Source organism: Ciconia boyciana, chromosome 3, assembly GCF_034638445.1.
Source record: "Ciconia boyciana chromosome 3, ASM3463844v1, whole genome shotgun sequence".
NCBI lineage: Eukaryota > Metazoa > Chordata > Aves > Ciconiiformes > Ciconiidae > Ciconia > Ciconia boyciana.
Genome location: NC_132936.1, coordinates 94721773 through 94743891, shown reverse-complemented (window position 1 = coordinate 94743891; position 22119 = coordinate 94721773). Strand labels below are relative to the sequence as shown.

At 36.4% G+C, this 22119-nt stretch overlaps 1 protein-coding gene across 1 annotated transcript in view; it reads right to left on the bottom strand.

The window, feature by feature from the left end:
• Positions 1–22119, bottom strand: part of ZFAND3 (zinc finger AN1-type containing 3) — a 146439-nt gene that overhangs the window by 50368 nt on the left and 73952 nt on the right. Inside the window, exon 4 of the mRNA XM_072856700.1 lies at positions 1413–1592. Coding sequence (XP_072712801.1) covers positions 1413–1592 — 180 coding nt within the window. The remainder of the gene's footprint in view (positions 1–1412; positions 1593–22119) is intronic.

Genomic DNA, 22119 nt, shown 5'->3' with positions numbered 1-22119 from the left:
CCAGCAGAGGTGCTGAAGCCCCCTGCCCTGTGAAGGCCCAAACATGCTGCTGAAGCATAATGTTTTGCTGAATTCTCTAGGAAGGTTGTTTTAAGGCCTTGTTTTTACAGCAGACTACAGGTTTCCCCTGAAGAAGCGCTGGACAGAAGGAAGAGATGATGGCTGGTCAGCAGCAACTGTGTATGCGAAGGAGAGACAAGAGTTACATGGCAAGTTTACTCTTATTACAAGAACTGGTATCAGAACACTCACATTTGAACCCTGCTGTATTTCTGACAATATTCTCACATACAGATAGAAAACAATAATTCAATTTAAATATTTTATTTTAGTTAGTCTAATAAACTACCACAATCCCAAAATGACACTCTATGCTTTGTCCACAGCCAATCTGCAAGAAGTAAAAAGAATATATATGCAAAGTCTACATACCTGTAAACAGAACAAATACTTCAGCAACTCAGAAAAACCATCCTATGCAAATAGTTAACACAATTGGAAAAAGGTGTCGCATATCAAAGATTTTTTAGTCCTAGTGCTTTGTCAGGATTGTTATTTCCAGCAGTTGCCTTGATGTTCAAGGACCAGAGCAGCTCTAGCAGATTCCCTACTAAAAAATGAGCATGTTTTTCTTGCAATGTGTATGTCTATTTACCAGCCAATAGGCACAGGCAAACTCAGCTCAAGGATTCTCTCCATAAAGCATCTTCCAAAATAAAGCTACAGTTGGAGGAAAATGAAGCTACAAATTACACAGTTGAGCTTAAGTTATATAATGCAGATTTTAAAACTCCATATATTAGACACAGAATATATAGAGAGGTTTAGAATAACTTGAAAGACAACTTTATCTCACTGCGTTTGCTAATCTTTAACATCTTAGCTTACCTTCAGGGAGAATTTTTGCCTTACTGAGTTCAATAAAGAAGAAAGATCGGTCATGAAAGAAGAGATGGATTATCACATGAAACTTAAGTTTTATGCAAGTAACCTAGCAGCAGTCTAGACAAACATGCATTACAGTCAGTGCTATGTGCAATTGCAATTATTATAAAAACCAAAAGCTTTTAAAGTAAAAATTTACAAGATGTTGGTTTTTACCCTAGAATATGTATATTAATTTACCAGCAATGTGAGAAAAAGTTTCTCAAAATGAGAGTGCCTCAAAATTGTAGTTAAATTGTATACTGCAATTCAAACAGCTCTAAAGTTAGTTAGAAACTCCTGTGACCCCTTTTAACTTGTTCTTCAGTTAAAGCCATCAACGTCTATTTTGTGAATAACTTCTAACCTTTCCCTTTGCCCCAAAAGACAGGCCATTTACTTCCAAAGGGAGTCAATAAAACATAAGCCTGAGAAAAAACCAAAATGTTAATGCCTCCTCTGCTCTCACTTAGGACTTGTGCACTTACATTGCTCTTTGCTCGGTGAAGTTACATTCAGTTCTGTCAAAAGTTGCTGGTTGGAGTTAGCGGCCTGCGTGGTTAGAGAGGTATTGCTGTTGTCACTGTTTGTTTCTTCAGAGAACAAATCTGACTGGCTGTTGCTTGTGCTGGGAGTAGAGTCATCGTCTGGCTGCTTCTTCTGGAAATCTATCAAAACCAAGATTTCATACATCATCCCACTTGCTCAATCTAATCATCCGATGTTACATGAAAAACTTGAGCATAACAAAAATAACCCCAAAACACTGCCAGAGGTATCACATTTGTATATCTCATACAACACAAAGTTAGAGTAGCCTTTAAGTTTTTATTTCAGATTTAAAGTATCTTAAAAGTTAATTGTTTTTGAAAAACAACAAACAATTTCAGAACTACCCAAAGTTCTTCTTTTCACAGCTGTTCAAGAGCATCCAAAGCTTACCACTGTCTGTATCAGTATACAGCACATAGCATAATTTTAAAAATAAGTTCACACAAAGCATGCATAAAAGCATAAAGGAACAAACATCCAATGAGGCAAGAACTAAGGCATGTACTACAAGTATAAGGAAACGTTACACTTCTCTAAAAACAATACTCCTGACTGCTGTTGTATAAAACCCCACCTGTCACCATTTTGGTGAAGCTAGCGTAGACAGCTATGGTTCCAGGTTAGCAGGGAGGAGCTGGTGAGGGATTTGCATCACTTGTTTGATGGGGGTTTGGTGTGTGTGGGGGTGTGTGCACATGTGGGTTTTTTTCCTCCATCCTCTTTCCTTCACTTACTCCAACATTGGTATTAAAAGTTGCCCATTGATCTATGACCAGAGTTAATCATGGGATGTAAATCACTACAATACATTAAAGCTATGGACAAATTCTTTGGCTTCAAAGTTTTCCTTTTGTTTTCTTTTTGGTCAGCAAGCACCAAGTCACACTGTCTCCAAACTACCCCCATAGTCCAAACTCTACATCTTTGATAGATGCCATCCTCAGGCTTACCTTGCCTCCAAACCAGATTTAGGTTTGAGGGAAATAGTCTCTTCCTTTTCAAGTGCAAATCCTCCCTCGAGAGCTTTCCCAAACCCACAGTCCTGATAGCTGATTAACTACAGCATTAGTCTCAGTTCCTACCAGCCATGCTACTGGATTTCAGTCGGGCACAGCTCTGCCACTGGATGCCCCCAGGGAACACCCCTCCCAGCTAAGTGGATTTTGATTTACTTAACATCCAGTTACTCTCAGAATGCAAAGGCACCTCTTCCTTGTAAAGAGACAGTTGAAGATGAAGTGCCTCACCTCTTGGTATTCCTAAACACATCTTTTAAAAAAAAAAATACATACAAAGGCAGAATTTATTCATTATGCAAGCACATATATAAATCCATAACAGTTGCTCATTATTATGTCATGACAGAGAGGAAAACAGAGCAGTCCATAAATATTTGCAGATGATGACATGTTAGAAACACAGGTCACCAACATGACTCACTGGGATTGGGAAGCACTACAGTCAAACAGTCCCTAAATGCTGATTTAGGATTTAAGTGATTTGCCAGAGAAATTAAGCTGTAACTTCTGCTGTGGAAGACTCAGCCAGAAGTCCAGCTTGGAGAGGAACAAGCTCAAAGCCAGGGAGGAGGTGGAAGGAGGCAGCAGACAGGAAATCATCCACCTCCACAACACAGCTCTGAAAAAATGGTGGGATGCTCTTTGTCAGGGATGAGTTACTGGACCCAGGAAGATGTCCTACTCAGGCCTCACTAGTTATCAACAAAGTTGCACCCAAGTTGGGCTCCTGGATATTATTAGTGTGTTTGTGCAATCAAGAAAGCTTCAAGCACTTGGGATTCTGCACCAGCCACAGACAGCTGCAGCAATTATAACTGGAACCACCACCCCAGAAGATACCCAACTCTTCACACCTCTTCTGAGGCCACAGTCCTGTCAGAAGGGGAGCTCACAGCTGAAGATGTTTTGGGAACCACTGGTCTATAAATAACCAATACAGAAAATAAATGAAAATCTCACATTGCCTGCAAATATAAGGTGGCTACACAGATTGTAAGTGTTTTATGTGAGATTGCATCCAAGGCAGTGCACAGAAGTGAAGCTGTGTTTGTGTGCATGTATCAGAAGCGGGAGCAACTCCACCTTCAAGGAGCAGAGCAAAAATGATGGTTATACTCAATATTCTACACTGTGAGCAATCTATAAAATGCATTAAAAAGAAAGTGTAGAGTTACAGAACAGCAATAGATGCTATGAAATATATTAAAATTCAGCAAGTTAAAAATTCTCAGCCAGTGTATTTTTTTTTTTTGCTAGATAGCTGCAAATACTTTACTTAGGCTGCACTAGTTCAGTGTCATCCACAAAAGGCATTTACAGAGAAACATAAAACATTTTTACCAAATGGTCTATATAACAAAAGTCCTGACAGTCCTTTAATGATAGTATGGTACTAGCACTGCACTGTGTCTCCCAAAGCTGCAAGTTTAAGAGCACATTGACCAAGGTGGGGGTTTTTTTCCCCTAAAAAACTATTCACTTTTGCAACCTATTGATAAATTCTCCAACTCCAAAAAGAGCATAAAAGGCTGTCAAAAATGGTCATTCAGTGACAGTGTTTCCCAACAAGCTTACTAATGAAACAGTCAGAGCTGTCACACAGCAGCAGAATCCACCATGGCAGTTAAATGCTTTTTGCCTTCATGAATTCAGGACCTCGTGTTCAGAATTAACTTTTACTCAGACTGCAAATCAATTAACTTTCAAAAAAGTCTTAGCCTGCTCAGTTGTGTGGAACCTGAGAACATCTCCCATCCCCCCTTTTTAACTGCAGACAAGAGTACTTAAGGAAAGTGTTGAGACTGCTGATCTCAAGTGCCCAAGACATACTAACTGTAACTGAAGTAACTATTTACTTACACTACAGCAAATTATTAACAGTTGCCTTCATAATATAGTGTCAATAGCAATACAGGACCTATTCAGTAACATAGTTTATATAATAAATTTCACCTAAATTATCAACACGTCTGAAATATTGCTTTATGATTTGTGGTCCAGTATCTACCTGGTATAAATACATGTCTAATGACATACTGGATGAGCTGTATTATATTTCTTCTGTGTATTGGTGGACGGCATTTGGCTTCTGTTAACCAGGACTCTCGTTAACACAAATAACTTGCAGATCACCTTGATCTCCCCCCAAGCACCATAAAAGCTGGCAACAGTTATAGGAGAGCTGTGTCTGAATAAATCCAGTTAAGCCTTAACTGCTTAACAAATAAAACAAAAAAAACTACACACACGCAATATAGGCAAGACCCTGGCAAGTTTTGAAGGGGAGGATTTATTCTGATTAAAAGCAGAATGTAATTTTGTTGACAGAACAATGACCTCTCCTAACAGTCTCAACAAGAAAAAAACAGAACAAGAGTTGGCAAGACATTCATCATCATTTCCAGAAGTTTCTATACTAGAGATGCATGCAAAACACTTTCATTTAAATTATTTTTTTCCCCTTCATTTTTACTGAAACTTTTACCGAGACACTATGCTAGCAAAATCCATGCCAAAATGCATAATGACTGACTAAAAATCCATCAAATCCAGGTTCCCCTTTCCTAGTTAATGAAATGCAACTTTATACAGAAACTTCAACTGGTACACAGGTTTAGTGGAAACAAACTTTCCCCATTTGTCAGAAAATAAGTTTTCTTTTTCTTTTCAACATTGTCTCACTTTCTCCACTGCCTTCAGGTTTGGGGTTTTTTTGGTGGTTGTGGTGGTTGTTTTTTTTTTTTTTTAAAGCGCAAGATATCCTAGTGTTAGTTACAAGGTGGAGCCAGCATCAAAATAAGATGTGAAAATTAGCCATTTCCTGCATGGGGGAATAACAGAAAGAAAAATCTATCAATAAAATGCATCAAATACATCCAATAAACTATTCCTGCAGGGTAGAGAAGCTGCTAGCAGTAAGCAGCAATGCTGCCAGTCTTCTAGCTCCAAAATCCTTTTGTTTTGTTGAGTTTAAGGGTTGCACCCAGCATCTCAACTAGCTGAGCAGGAGCAGAAAATCTCAGGCAGGGCTCTCACGCAGTGGATGTTAATAGTAAGAGTGTTATTTTTGTTTTGTTACTTAGGTTTTCTTTGTAAACAAAACAATGACTATGTGCATATATATATATAGGATACAAATATTTCATATTCTATACATACAATGAATTCAAATAGTTTAGACTAAAAGAAAGGCAAGAAGCCAGATTTTGGAAGACAAGATTTCAATTTCCAGACTTCAGAAGACAAGTTCTTTTGCCAGACAATCTTTTGTCCATTTGTATTCATAAAATAACATTGATAATGAAAGCCATTACCTTTACAGCTTCTGATTCTAACCCATAAAACCAGAGGTGTCACATTAAATCACATCTTCTGCACAGGACTAAAACTCCCTTGTACATTTGTCCAGGTACTGTTACCAGGTTAGGGTGAGCAACCAGAAAGAGACCATCTTCCCAATATGTTCATTTCACCCATTACCTCAAGATCAAGCTAACAAATATTTAGAACATCCAACTCTTCCATCACCTAAAATACTCCCAATTCTGTGACACACAAAAAAATCAGTCAGTCTCAATTGCAGTATTTAGTTTACTTTAGCCATCAATATCCAACAAAATACCGAAGGAAATATTGAGTCCTCAACTTTTGTTTAACTGTAAGGGGTCCGTAACTAAGCAGGGAACAACCCTTCAGCTTCTGGTAAGTAACTTCTGTGATTACAATCAGTTGAAACTTGAGGTAAAGGTGAATACAAGCAATATCAGTGTGTCATAAAGCATGACATGCTTTATTCTGAAAAAAGACAGGCATGTCAAAATATTACATGAAATGACTTAATACTAAACCTGAGCTTTTTCTCATTTGCACTCATGCTATGGTATAAGAAAACATAAAATTTATGAAACTCCCAAAGGGTCTTAAACTTAAGCTCTCCTTTTGGCTTATTTTAAGGGTCAAGATTACAAACATTTCCTATCCTCTGGCCTATAACATGTTTTCATTAATAAGAAATGGGTTAATTCAAATAAATTATGGATGTTGCAAGAAGCATCAGAGTAACCAGCATGCTAAGAGGAGAAAATTAGAGTCTTTAAAGTAATTATTTTGGTTGATAGGCAATATTATACCACTTCTTTATTCTTCAGTCCTACAGCTCCCATAACTTAGCAGTGTGAACTAGCAAAAAAGTTATTTGGAGAGTGTTTGCTTCTTACACTGCATTAAGTGTGCAATCTGTACATTTTTTATTACCAGAACGTCTTGTTCTTTTACAGAGCATAAATTAATGTGTTAGTGGCACATCAAATGTCTACTAGTCCATTAGTATCCCAACATACACAATAGACTTTTACCTTACTCTAGTCTAATTAGAAAACAGTTCCACACTTAAAAGAAATTGCATCTTGAAAGTACTTGATGGGAAGTAACACAAATATTATGACATTGAAACTGCTACAGTGAAATGTATACTTTAAGTTATTGCATAATTTTATTTTTTTTTCTTCACGTGCCTGGAAAAACTGTTCATATATGGCCACAGAATAGTACTGCAAGTCCTAGCGGTTTTATTTGCTTATTTATTGAGAACTCTTCACTGGACTTTTCTGGTTCATAGCTTACTGAAGGCATTTCAAGTGTCATTCATATATAACTACATTTTGCACAATAAATTAGCGTGAAATGGATAAAACCTTTCCTTTAAGTGGATATCTGAATGCAATCTAAAGCTCCAATAATGGACTGGCAATAAAACTCCACTTGCGAAGAGAAGATTTTTTTTTTTCTGTTTAAATAACATACAGAAAGATGCACTAGCACACCTGCAGAATAAACACAGATATCCTGCCCTCAGGGGAACGGACCATAGAATTTGCACAAGCATTTGTATGAGAAGACGACAACCAAAGTCATAAAACAGAATCAGAGGTAAGTACTGTACAAAATTACATTTATAACATATATACATATATAAAAAGACTTTTCTTAATACATCCACCATAATAACAGTAACAATAGGTGGATTAATTGAAAATTAGACTGGAGAGTACGAAATAACTATCACCATATATTACTGTATGAGTTATCAGCAGAGCTCATCACTTTCCCAGTTAAGCACAAAGTACAGGGAGAATTAACAAATCAGCAAAAAAAATAGAAAGATTATTTTCTATACAACTGAACTTTATTTAGCATTGTGAGCACATGTGGTACGGGAAAGCCATTCAGCTCTTAGGGTTTTTATTCATAAGTACAACTTTTTCTTTTTTTTTTTCCAGTTTTTCTTCATGAAGAAAAACTGAAATGAGTTCTTTATGCTTAGTTATCCTTCATGATTGCTATACTTTTTAAAATGGCAACACATTATTAATAGGAGTTTCAATTAATAGTTTGATTTGCATGTTGCATATACTGAGCTTTTCGTATATGTTTCATTTTCTTTTCAAATAAGCAAAAAAAATACTAGAAAAAGGGCAAAATGAACATTAAAAAAAGATGGATTCGCAAAGGTGGTAAACAGAGAGTGAGAACATGGCTACAGTTACATGTATTTATCATTCAGGAATTAGTATCAAGGTATATAATAAGACTGCCATATTTGTAAAATTACTGGGATGTTTAACATGATCAAGTTTTTTGGTTTTGGGGGTTTTTTGTTTGTTTGTTGTTGGGGTTTTGTTGTTTGTTTTTGTTTTGTGGGGTTTTTTGTTTGTTTTGGTTTTAGGAGGTCTGATGACATTGTGTTTTGAGGTGTCTTTCTCTCAAAAAAAGACAGCCCTTGCTTAAAGGTGACATTCTGTAATAGGCCTTCTTTCTCCTGGGTCTATAAAATGATTCTCCCCCAAAGCTACACAGGAAGCTCCAGATCTGACTACCAGATTTGGCCTATTATTTAGCAAGAAAATTCATGAATAACTAATAAACAAAGGCTAGCAAGACAACAAGCATAACATTATTACAGATGACCTTCAACTTAAGATCCAGGTCATAGATAAATATATATGCAGACATCTTTTTAAGGAAGAGAAATGCAGTTTTGTATAAAAGTGAGTAGAATAATCTACAGTAACTGTATTAACCAGGTTTATAACACCTTACATGATTGCCATGAAAAAAATTGCCATTTTTACAGCACGTGATCCCACCATCTCCAAAGTAGTTGCAAAATCCTGAATTGATGAAAAAGGAATTTCATTATCATCTACAAAAGTATTCTCTGAGAGCGGCTTCCCCACAGAACAAACACTCCTTGCTCTGCCTGATAATAACAATTTGCTTACCATAGCTATTTCAGTACTGACCAGGAACAAGGTCACTGAAAACCCCTGTAAATAACATTTTAAAAACCCGTATCACATTTCCTATTGTTACTCAAAGTAGTATGCTTGCATTATTTCAACTAAAATTTCATTATTCCATAAAACTCACCAACGTAAAGAAGAATAAATATTATTGCCTGTCATCACAGGATCCAAAGTACTGAAGCTATGAAGAGTAACCTACTATTTTAACAATCCACTTGAAATTTCCTGTTACAGAATCCCTCAGGTTGGTAGTTGGCATTCATACTTTAATTCATTACAGAGCACGTACGGTGAGAAAGCACTATATAAAGGTACTATCACATTGCAAAACCTAAAACCAATGAGGGGCTAGCTACATAGCACCTGCATCTGACAGTGGAACTAGGAAATTAAGACAATTTATTACCCAACTAATTGAGACTGTATGGATTCTTGAATCCCTATCAAAGGATATTGGTAATAATCCAACCCAAGGGGAAAGCATGAACTTTAAACAAACTGTGGAAAAGAAAGTGACCACTTCTTGACCACAACTGCAAGGAATACTTTATTTTTCAATGATGTGTAGAGTGGGAATTCATCAAGAAGAACATCTACCAAAGCGGACTACTAGTAAAACACCAACTGAGTAGGCAGCTTGCCATGGACTCTTACATGCTGCCACTGCAAAAGATGGCAATGACAATAATTTCACCCACTCTAGCAAGAAACAAGAAAAGAAAATCCAGTACCCAACAGCCAGGAGAAGTAAACTGATATAAGGTTATGGAATTAGTCTGTAAATCTAACCGGCTACAGCCATTTGAAGGATCCATTTGGCACTTAAGGAGAACAATCATTTAACATGATCTGAGGGTAATACAACAGTGGAGATGTAACAGAATTAACTACAGGAGAGTTTAAAAAAAAGTACCTGGGGAAAGCATCTAAGCAGCTGTGATCTACAGAATTTATTCTCAAAGACGACTTGGAAAATGTGTAACATGAGCATTTAAAAACAGACAAGACAAAATTCTAGAAAATACTCAAAAGTGTAAGTTTAGAATTGTCTAAGGGCAGCACACAACCCACAAAAAACTGCAGCTCTATCACTTCCCTAAACTTCTGTATCTTTATCTCTAGAATCTTTTAGTACTAGTATCCCTTTATGAAACCAAACAAATTAGTAAGAAATGTCCCATTTCAAATCAAATTTACAGAGTGATGATACATCAAAATCTATGCTCCTAAAGGGGGAGAAACATTCATTTTTATTAGAAGAATATGACCCATAAACCAAGCCCTTTGCAACAGCAGCGAGTCATATGAAGTAAACTAATGAAGTGAACTTCTCGAGGTGCTTTTGTAATAAATGAGAGATCTTGAAAATGGGATTGCTAACTGACAGAAATAGAATTTGATTACCATTCATATTTATTCTGGACACTTCATTCACCAGGCACGTAGGAACTAATATTGTTTTAATAAAAGAAATGTTTCAATTAGCTTTTCTTGTACCGGAGCTATCTTTTAAGTCACTTTATCATGCCCTTTCCGATACCTAGAGAGAACCCTCCAATTTCAAAACGCATGTCTATTATTTTTTAATTAATTCCTCCAGTCTAATTTATGTGGTTCCAATTAAAGTGAATGTTTGCCTCGTTGTCTGTCAATAATAGTCACATTTATAGTTCAAGCATTGCCAAATATTTGACTTTACTATAAATCGTTAGGATTTTCACAAGGGGTAAAAGGCCTCTACAGTAAATTAAACCTTTCTAGTACTAACCTACAAACCCCTCATCAGTTCCCTCTCCTTCATCTCCAGTTAAGGCACCTTAATAACTACCATTACCAAAACTCTCAAAACATCCTCCAGAATTACTAATTTATCAGACTCTTTTCCCCAACCTCCTTTGAACAGCCCAGAGGCAGAGCTAAAGACTGTTCCGGAAGAAGAGAGAGAGCAGGCACTCTCTTTTCCTGGCCTCACTTCCCCACAGCCAACCCAACCCTTTGAAATGTGTGTCTGAGGAAGATTCAGCATTTTAGCACCATTTAGGTTTTACCACCAAAGCAATGAACGGCAAGGTGAAGTATATGGGGTGAGCTTCTTCCCACCCTTCTCAACTTTACTGGAATCCAATGCTTCTTGTTGAAATAAATATCTGCCTTTCATATGCGGTAGGTAGAGAAAAGTGTGGAGAGGAAACTCCAAGCCTGACAGTCCTCAGTTGTGGGGGCAAAAACTTCGCAACGTTTAGAGATTATATGAGCAATTTGTGACTGTAGTAACCTACAATAATATGAAAAAACCCAGGTCATGTTTTAATAACACAAGTGAGAAAGCTCACTGGAAACTCATCTGACACTTTTGTGCCTTAGCTTCAAGCTCCATACTTTATTGACATCCCAAAGGAGTCCAGGAGGTTAAGGAATTAGCTGTAGTCTAATCTTACCATCCCCTCCATCCTGTTCTGTAATCAGAGAGAAATGCACGAGAGCAGTGTTCAACCTGCCCTGACAAAAAACTGCAGAAGTTCAAGGACCAAGGAAAGGAAAGTTGATCTAGATTTATGAATCCAAAAGGTCAAACACAGCGAACTCTCACTAGGTATGGTTGCTGCAAACCACTACATTACATTAAATTCTGACCATGGAACACTATGGCTCAGAAGCCCAACCCCAACTTAAACACCCCTTTGCTTATTTTCAGCAAACCTGAAATATATATATTTCTTTTCCAGTCTTTTAGGCACAAAAATATGAATATGTGCAGATATCAAAGAACTGCCTACATAAACATTGTTTAGGCCTTTCTGTGAGCAACAAAACATGCCGAAGTTTTGAGTTAATAAAAACAATTTTTTTTTATTCCTACTTATTAAAATTGTCTCCTAGAAGATGATAGTAGAAATGTTGAATTCAAGTCAATGACAACACGCATTTTCATTATTAGCCAATTAATCCCAAAGGAAATAGCTGGAGCACATCTCAAAATTTGAAATCAGAATAAAATGGCTGCAAAAATAAGTCATCTAGTGAGTTCATATCTAAAGCTTATGCATTTTTTAATGGTTTTTCTTACAAATGCTGACTATTTCAATATTTAGATGCTCCTCTGGTTTCTTTTAATATAAAGAAGTGTAGAAAAGGAAAAGGAATGGAAAAACTACTCTCCTCAGAATGATGCATTCCTGTCCCCCCAGTGGAAAAGACGGATAAATGCACTTGTCCTCAATTCACTTATTTTTATACAGCGAATACATGTGAACTTAAAGCATCTCTTGTGACATTAAAGTGATCCTTCTCCCTGTCAGTCCTGGAGGATCACTACTGAAACTGGCTAAAACAGGTACTCTTGTCTATGTCTTAACATGGAAATAAAGAGAAAGTGCAATAAACAAAAAAGGCATGAGAAAAAAATGATCCTTTTGCTTCTCATATCCATGATTTGTGATCTCATATGATCTGACTTCTTGTGCTACCACTTGCAAGTTACTGGAGATGAGAAAATTAGCGTTTTGCCAGTGCTGTTTCCAGAGCTCTGGGTTGCAAATGGTTGTTATTGGGCATAACAGATCTGGAATCCCTTAAATGGGAGTCTTCACTGGCAAAGCATAAATCTCTAAATCAAAGCAGCAACGTGCCGACCTTGAACAATACATTAATTAAATGCTGGTAACGTTGGGATCCTGCACATTAAAACATTCTGTGGCCGGTCCTCCATGTTGCAAGTTTGGTTTCTACGAGTTTAACAGTGTCATGGCCATGGAATGAGGACTCCTACTCACGGAAAAGCCCTGGCTGTTTTGCTTTTCATCTAGAGCCTTAGAGAAGATTTACAAGGTTTCACAGGTTCTTCTATTAATGACATACAAAAAAAAGCAAAAACAATACTTTGCTGGGGAGGAGGAAGAGCAGTTTTCATTATGCTCTGAAAGACCAACAGGAAAAATCATCCTAAAATGCTTACTAAACAGAAAGGAAAACAAGGATGAAAAATGTTATTCTCACACATTCAGATAGTTTGTTACACCTTCTGAAGTGCAATGGCCATGAAAAGCAAGGAACTAAAATATGCTTTCAAGAAGTATTTGAAAGCATTCTTTCAAGCATTTTTTGTTATGCCTAAACAGAGCTAGAAATAACAATTATATTACATAGCCTCTTCGGGGGCTTGCATTTTATAGATTGATAGAGCAAACCCATCCCTGAAAAGCTTATAGAGAAAATCTTAGAAATTATCTGCTTCTTGGCATTAATAAACTACAAGATAAACAGTTAACAACAACTTTCCTCCTCCAGTTAGGGTGGCTAATTGTGTTTCACGTACAAGTAATTACAGGCATTACTTCAGAAACTAACTGAGGACTGGCACATAAAATTCAGATCAAACAACTAAGTATGAATAAACTAAAGGATGAATAAATTTTCAGAAAGAGCCAAATGATTGCTAGAAGCCATTAGCTGTTTCATGCATGCTGTTCTGATTACCTGCTTAAAGCACAAACATCCATAGAGCCTACCTTACAGCCCAGCAAAAATGGCAAAATGCAACCAATTCCAGCAGCAAGAGGGGAAGGTAGCAGAAAAATTTAATTAACTGACAAACTCGGAATAAACTGGGTCAAGCAGCCCAACCTTCCTCCATCATACTCAAAGAACCAAGAGTGGCAGGAAACCCCATATGCAATTCAATTCTCTATAAAAAAGTTCTAATTTTTCTTCAGGAGCAGCCTAAGAGGTGTCCCTCACCATGAAGTTTCCAGTTCAGTGTGTGATTCAGCAGATTAATCTATGTAATGTCTACCACCAGAGGGAGGTGTTCTATTATATTGTATTTTCCAAAAACTTCATCCCTGTACATTGCTTTCAATTCCATTCAATCATCGTCAGTAGGGAACAAGCTTTCTTCTTTCTATAAAGACAATTTGAAGAGTCTCTTGTTATGTATAGCCACTTTAGACTAATTACTGCTATGGCAAATTTGATGTTCTATTTAACAGAAGCAACTTGGTAACTAATCCATCATTTCCATCTCAAACAATCAACAAAACCCCCGCCCTTTATCCTCTCTTTCTGACCTATAACACAAAGACAATAAAAATGCTCATCTTCCACATGACTGGGATAAAAATGCTCATCTTCCATATGACCGGAGACCATTACAGAATTTTTTCCAAAACTGAAAGTACTCCTACTTTCTTCAGTGGGGAGCGGAAGGGGGGGGAATAAAAAAAAGTGAAGTGGCATCACCTTGCTACCTTGCATGAATCCGTTCAGCAAATCATCAAACTTGAAAGATATATAAACTAAATAGGAGAAAAAAAGAGAGAGAGTTGCAGAAGCATGACTGATGGCATTTCATCTTTGGTAAATTCTGCTGTATAAATTTGTGGAATAACTAGTAGTATAGTTTCCTAAAAGACAAAGGAGTGGTGCCAACAATGTCTAACTACAGGCGTTTAATTTGTGCACAAGTGCGAGTGGACAGAGGCAGATACCTCTGGAAAAAGACTCAGAGTGCCAACATGAGGAGAAAAACTACTGCAGTATAAAGTGCCTAAATAACTCTCTTTAAATTCTTGCCTCTGTTGACTACAGTGGGCAATGCAGTTATGCATGGAAAAAAAAAAAAAATTCCCCACAACCCAGCCATCTTGCTTTACAATGATCCCACCTATTCTGCACACATAAGGAATAAAAACAACCCGCTTGTGTTTGAAAAAGGAGAGTTATATGCTTCCTACACTACAGAGCTGAAGAGCTAATACCTGCAAGACTCGAAACAACAGCAAATAGAAATACAGATGAAAAAGTGAGCGTTAGGTTTTCCTGTGTGTATCACTTCAAATACAGAGTACACCAACTCCAGTCTTCAGGATAAGAAACCTGTCATCCATTGCACTGGCTATTTCTAATTAAAGTCTGCAAGTTCTTCAATATATGAACTTTAGATAAAAGCTACCATCAGGAGACTCTCCAATGTTAAATCTGATCTTGCTGGAGAAGCAGAATTATATCTAATAAAAAAAAGGGGAGTAAAGTTTTCCCTATTAAATGGATTTTGTTTGGAAACAGCAACAGTAAATAGAACAGGTAATATTCTGTGACTGACTTTCCACTGTTCTTCCTCATCTAAAATGCTGTAAGATAACATTTTAATGCTGCCTAATTGTCTGTATATTAAAATATCTCTGAGGCAAACAATTTCAGAAGTTGTTCTTCTGAAGGATGGATTTTATTCTCATAATCGTATAGCAGGACCATAGTGACAGATATGACAACAGATACATTTTTATGCCTATATATAAATAAACTTCAAAAAATAAATATATTTAGTACAGGCCAAAGTGGAAGAAAAAGGAATTATTTTTTTTTTTCTGTATGGGAAAGGAACACTAGAACCATTACTTATATTCATACTATGGGCTTGGATTATCTCTAGAAACACTACTTCCACACACACGCACACAAACATTTATTTAAATAAACACATAAAACAAGGGCCTCACTAGGTATTCTAAAAGTCAACTTTAGAGAACATTTATCTTTCTCTTACTCGTCCAAGGTTTCTGTAAACATTATTACATGGAGATTCCTGGCAAATAATAGGGGCAGCTCAACTGAAAACAGGAGTAAAATGAAGGTATTTCAGGTGCTTACATCAATCCACAGCCTAATGTTTGAGGGGTTTTTTTCTAGAACTAAATTCCAAGTTGATGCATGTTTTCTCCAAGATTTTAAATAAGAAATTAATTTGTAGACTTGCATGCTAACTGCACTGATATTCCACAGGAACTCAAAATTTCAATCTTAAATCTTGTTTCATAAAGGCAAGTCTTCTGCAAATCTCCTGCACCTGACTTCACAAAGACCCAAGAGTGTTCCTGGTTATGCCCTATCTTCCTCCTGCCAAATTCAGCAACGACTAAGAACACATTAGCCCTACAAACTCTCTGATACGAAACCCACATATTCAATTCCATCAACATACTCCCTTGCTAATTAATTTGTGACCTCTGCAACACACTCTGGGACTTCAACCTACAATCTCCTCCAGTCCCCAGTTTAGAACCTAATTCAATCTTGACTGCAACACTGTTCTGGCTTCCTGCTTATTCCTTCATTTCCAAGTTCCCCAGGCTATATTAGAACGTGCCAGCTGCATCTGGGATAAGCAGTGCGATTACAGAAGCTCAACCTTCAATTACAAGATTTCAATACCTCATATTTAATTTTAGAAACACTCATTTTTGTATTTTGCAGACATTTACACTAACAGCTGTGCTACTTCTGCTTTGCCTAGTCTGTCCCGAATCGAATTCTGCTTTATTAAATTACCATCAAACCGAGTTCTGGTTGTGATGCTGTTTGAAATAGTAAATTTAAATCTGCACATTTAAAAGAGTTTTTGAAAAACAAAGACAAATAAATCAGTGCTCCAAAAGAGACCATGGTGGCAGAGGTGACAGATGAAATCCCAGCGTCTGTAGTATGTTCAACTGGATTCTTTCAAGCTGCTTTATATTGAACTGTACACAATTTAGAGTGAAAAATATCCCGTTATATGTCTGAAGGTAAAGTTTGTTTTTATTGTTGAGTGATCTTTTCAGTATTTGCAAATACACTTTCAATGCTGTTAGCTACATTTTCATAACCATTTTGTAAGGGTATCCAACTGGCTTTAGAGATAGGAAAAAGCCGTGTATGAAGAAAATTAAGCCACTTGCCCAATTTCATGCTGGAGATGCATGACAAAGTCAGGAAGCCTACATTCATTTCAAATTTAGGAAGGGTTTTTTTTGGTGAGTATTTTTACAAGTTTTGAGAACAGTGTACCCTGTTTTCTTAGTCTGGCACTCTTAGCCGTTACTGATGACAGGGTGCTGGCTAGTCATAGCTTTGGCTGGCCCTGTACAGACATTCTTTTATTCAGTTTCATGAATTATTTAGGAATTGTTCACTTGTGCACAGGAAGCAGTTTGAAGAGAACAAGCAACACTGTAAAGAGAATGGAGATGAGGAAAGAAGAACAGAAATCAGCAAAGAAAGAATATAGTTAGGAGTATACTGTGTGAAGAACTCAATGCCACAAATCAATTAACATGAATATTCTGGTATTAGCCATTTTGCTTGCAAATTGTAAGGTTTGCCATTTATATCATGCTTAATCATACTGACCCTTCTGGACAAACAAAACCTGTTTTTTAAAATTATTTCTGAAAAAGAGCTCACCCAGTCCTTCTGAAAAGAAACAGCACTTACAACATCTTCATAAACACTACACAATACCTAAATAGCCGTTATGTTGCAAACAGCAAAATGACTAGCATAAATTCAAATAAAGTAATGCCACGGCTGACATCAAGAGCTTTTCAGTTCCTGACTTTTGCTCTCCTTTTCCAGAGGAGCCTAAAGTAGCTCATCATAATGTAGGGAAAAATTACCACTTTCTGATTCTAGAGCTTCTTTCTCTTATTCTTGCTCATCAAACCTGAAATCTCTTCCCTTCTCCACACTCCTTCAAAAAAGTAGTTTTAGAAACTTATGTTCTCTGGTCAATTTTAAGATGATTTACACAGTCTGTATTTCCCATCAAACCTGCTTTACAAGAAAACTGCACAATGATATTGATTTGCAATGCCATGAGAATAACTGCATCAGTCTGAAAATCTGCAGCAGTCCTTCACGTTGAGAACATGGCACTACTCTTAAGAATTTTCAGACTAGTTTTCACATCCAAATTAAGTAGCAGAAAAGCAATGACTTTTTAAAAAGCATTACAGTCAAAGACTGCTAGGAACAGGCTTGTCTGTCAAATTCATCGCAATGCTAGATTCTCAAGATTTCTGTTTAATTCATGTTAAAGATTGAGGCAGGCATTGGTCAGTGGAGAGTGGCAGTTGTACATGTCCATGAATGATGTGTCATCAGCTTCTAAATTCGAGACTCATGTTTATGATTTTCTGCACTACCTGCCTGACAGACTTCCTTCAGTGCTGTAAAAGGTATTTTATCTTAGCGATAGATGTCTTCTTTTCATCCCTTATTTTTAGGGAGCTAGATCCTACATTGATGGACACTTCCTGCAACTTTATTTTTTCTCCTTTTGATAATATCCTTAAGCAAATGATATCTTAAAGATATTCTACAAAAAGGAAGTTAAGACTATTGTTGGTCATATTTGTATTATCTTTTCACTTGAGCATAATTCTACTTTCTTTCTCTTTGGCCATTCTCTTACCTCTGCTATCAAGCACAAGGAAAAAAAAACAAGGCTAGAAGCGAGTAAAAGCGACTTTATTCTTAACATGCTGTGTTAGCAAAACATGCTAACACTAGGCAAATGCAAAGCAGTCCCAATGCACCTGAATCCTGTCAAAAGCAGAGCATGCTGACAATATCATGTTTAAGAAGATCTGGAAGTTCAGTAAAGGTACAGAGCAATCCCTCTGCTATTCTGAACTAATTTTTATAGTTTCTGTAAGGAAACAAATCTTAGCCTGCTATTCTGATGCTGAGAAAGTAAAGTTTCTGTTATCTTCACTACCTGTTCAGTGACAGCAGACTGAAAGGCTTTCATCAAATCTCATGTGGTGAAGAACAGAAAGCTGTAGCCTTCCACCTGGATGCCTGATTAGTGCTAAAATATCTTCAAAAACATCTGCTTTTAAAAATAAAGTTGGAAGCACAGGTCTCTATGTTAATACAAAACCACTGTCTAATTGAAGTTCAAATGAAACTGATGCAAAACTGCCAAGCTACAACTACTTTGCAGATTTTTGTCTTACTGACAAAGTTACAAGTTATTTTTATATCGCAATTTTTCACAAGAAAAAGATTGTCTATAGCGGGTTATGTCACGGATCTATCACTGATGCCTAGAAGTTTCTCCAAGCTCCTTTGCTCAGGACCTACCCTTGCTCAGTTTCCCAGAAGGAGTCGGAAGTAGGAAGTCCACAACTGGAAATTTCTGAAATTTTTAAACAGAGGTTACATGCCTTGTTTAGACAAAAGACAACATCTATTCTGTATGCAGCTGCAAACAACAAATTTTTGGAAATACTATCTAAGATAAAGAACTAGAAATCACATCAGAAAAATAAAGAACACTAGAATATACATGTATCTACGTAAGAACAGTTGCTATTTCTTGAAAATGTCCAGAGTATGTACCAATACCTTATGCAGTTTCTTAAAAAAAACCCAACAGATTACTCCATAGTTCAGTTATTCATCTATTAGAAATCTGTAGATGCAAATGGAAAAGCAGACATATGAAAGCAACTTCAAGTATTTTTTCCAACTAAAACTGTAAGTGCAACCTAAATATTATATCTAAAATGCTGTTCAACAACTAAATATAATGAGAGCAGAGAGAATAAATAGAGAGTAATTAGCTATACCAAGTGAGAAAAGATGCTCCTGAGGTATCATGCACCTGAAAGTAATTTTACCAGAAAATAAAAATCAGAATGGGCCTTACAATGAGACATTGCAATAACAGCATGCAATTTACATACTACTTTTATTTAAAAAATAATCATTTGTCATCTTTAAGAAAGCACTAAATAGTCCTAGGTTAATTAAGATTCAAAATTATTAGGGAAGTATATATATACACCAAGCACTCACTAAACTACCCAAAAAAGCCATTTAGTTTCGTTAGTTCACTTTAAAGCAAAACGCATCAATAAACCTCTCTTAAATTTAACAAAGTTTATGCGTATCTGCTGCTCTCCTAAAAATGATTTGGCAAGCAAAATTTTTGTGAGGAAATCCAGTAGGTTCATTCTCTTCGCTGTTGTCCCTGCAGAGATTTTGAGCAGGCTGGGACACGTCTCCTTGTCTAAACTCTACCATAGTCCTCCCTTGCAAATGTAAATGGTGTGTGAGAGCAGAACTATTTAATTCGCCCATTTAATCCTCCTAATATTTTAAATATGCCAGAATTTGGTCACAATGAAGAAAGCTTTTCTCTTGTGGCACAGTATTACCTTTATCTACTGTATTTCGGTATCTATTTTCCATGCTCATTCATGCTAATTAGGGCTTTACTGAGCAAGAAGGCAACAATTACTGGGCTCTCTAGCCAGTCTAACATTGCTTCTTCTAATCAACATATTGTAAAAAGAAAAAAAAAAAAAAAACACACAAAAGCACACAACACCCCCCACCCGCACCCAAAACCCAAAAAATATCAAGTTATTTTAATCCAGTACCATGACAGGCAGTTATTATCAGAGACTGTGATACACACTATACTGTCAAACTATATTGTTAGTAAATACATGAGCTAGAATTACAAGAGATGCTACTCTGCCCTTTTTAAAATCCAAGTCCATACCCAAATGCAAAGCTTGAATTTTTCCACAGAAGTTAAAAGCCGCCAGAGTAATAAAGAAGTGCAAAAGAGCAGGAACTTACATTTGTCTTCAGAAGCTTCTACTACTTGAATTGTTTTTGCTGACTTCATGACATCTTACTTTTACTGATTAAGAACCTTTCCCCTTGGGTATCTATACTGGTTGTATAGTCTCCACTGAGAAGAGCTGTCTTTTGTATAAATACTAATGTTTTACACTTACGAAGACAGTCAGATGTGAGAAACAGTTTTTCTTCAAACCTTTATTTTTATTTTCTGTGGCTCCACCCAATATTGCATAAATTGAGTTAGCTACAGGATTCCACTGGGATTTTAATCTTTTGTATGTTCATTGATGTTTTATATACTTAATTATAAGGATTAAAAAAAAATATGCATTCCAAGTGTTTCTGTATACTAAAACCGTGCTTTAGGAGATACTGTGTGGCAAAGAACTCTGCAATGACACTTTAAGATGTTGAGGAAAAACATGCCTCCAAAGTGAATTTTATTTTTTTCCTCTTTATTGCACCAGACTCAAAAGAACAAAGTAACTTCTTGGTTGCCACTCATTGTTTCATGACTTTGCTGTTCACTTGCAGATTTTTTGAATTTTAGAGCAACTTAACTATTCAGAACATCTGACATTTACATTTAACATAGCCATAACATGTTCACAGCACTTGGTGAGTTATGGTCTGATGAAAAAAGAGGAAAGGGGAAGAAAAGCAATTTGGAAAACACACAAGTATTGTGATTATACTGATAAAATCTGTAGAACTGACAAGTTACTGAATGTGTCTGACATTTGGAGTCAATACTTTGCTTTAAGATCTGACCATCAATTTCCAAGTTACAACCAGTAAATACATGGATCTGTGTCAGAAACCAGTTAAACATTCATCAGGTTTCAGTTACAAGCACCTAAACAAAGACAGGTTTAACTTGAATTAGTACCTTGCACTACGGAACAAGTCCTTGTACTTGTGACGTATCTTGCTTCCCAGTCCTAGAGTCTCAATTTTATTAGCGTATATTTGATTAACATATTTGCAATTTGATGATTTGCTATTTATACGTAAGTATTGGAAAGTCTTAACCCCTCTTGCTTAAAGCTTCCAGAATTCAAAATTTTCCTCAAGCCCCAATGACATGCTGAACATATGATGTAATCTCCACATAGCTGAATATGTATCAACCTTCAGTGTACAGGGACAGAAGAACAGGTTTGGAATACAGGAAAATATTAAAACTATTTTTTCTTGCTTATCGAGATGGTATACTGCTTAGTGCAAGGACCACTTTATTTTTGTTTACACATGGTACTCAGACCTGAATTTCTCTCTCAGATATTTAAATGGCACTGATTCCTCATAATGTCCTCATTTTACATGACATAAGTAGAAAAATTAAATAATTTTGCTCAGGGTAGTAAAGTCATTTGTGGGAAATTCCAAACTAATTCCACATCTTCGTACCCTTTCTTTTCCTACTTGCATTTCTTTCTTCTATTTTACTGAGTTTAACATCACTTTGTAGACTTAGGTGCCTAGACAATACCCTAATTGGTGAGTGCACATATCTATATATCTATCTATATATCTCCAGTTAAAAAAAAACAACAACAAAAACAAAACACCACAAAATTAGAGATCCTAAATGACTACAAACCTGTGCATCCTACCATCTTTAATATAAAGAAATCTAAAAGTCACTTTTGAAAATGTCCTAAGGGACAATTTGATTGCATTTAAGAGATACCTGCTTTCACCTCCAAGGGACTTCATCAATGGGAAACAACAGTTATTATGGCTGTCATTTTCTACTGGCTAGAAGACTTTTTCCCATCTCAGTGGAAAACAGCCCTGGTTTTGATTGTGTGTGTGTTTTCTATGCATACACTGAATCACAATTGTGGATACATACAGGCATATCAGCCCAAAAACCAGAGGGTGTTGTGGGATTAAAT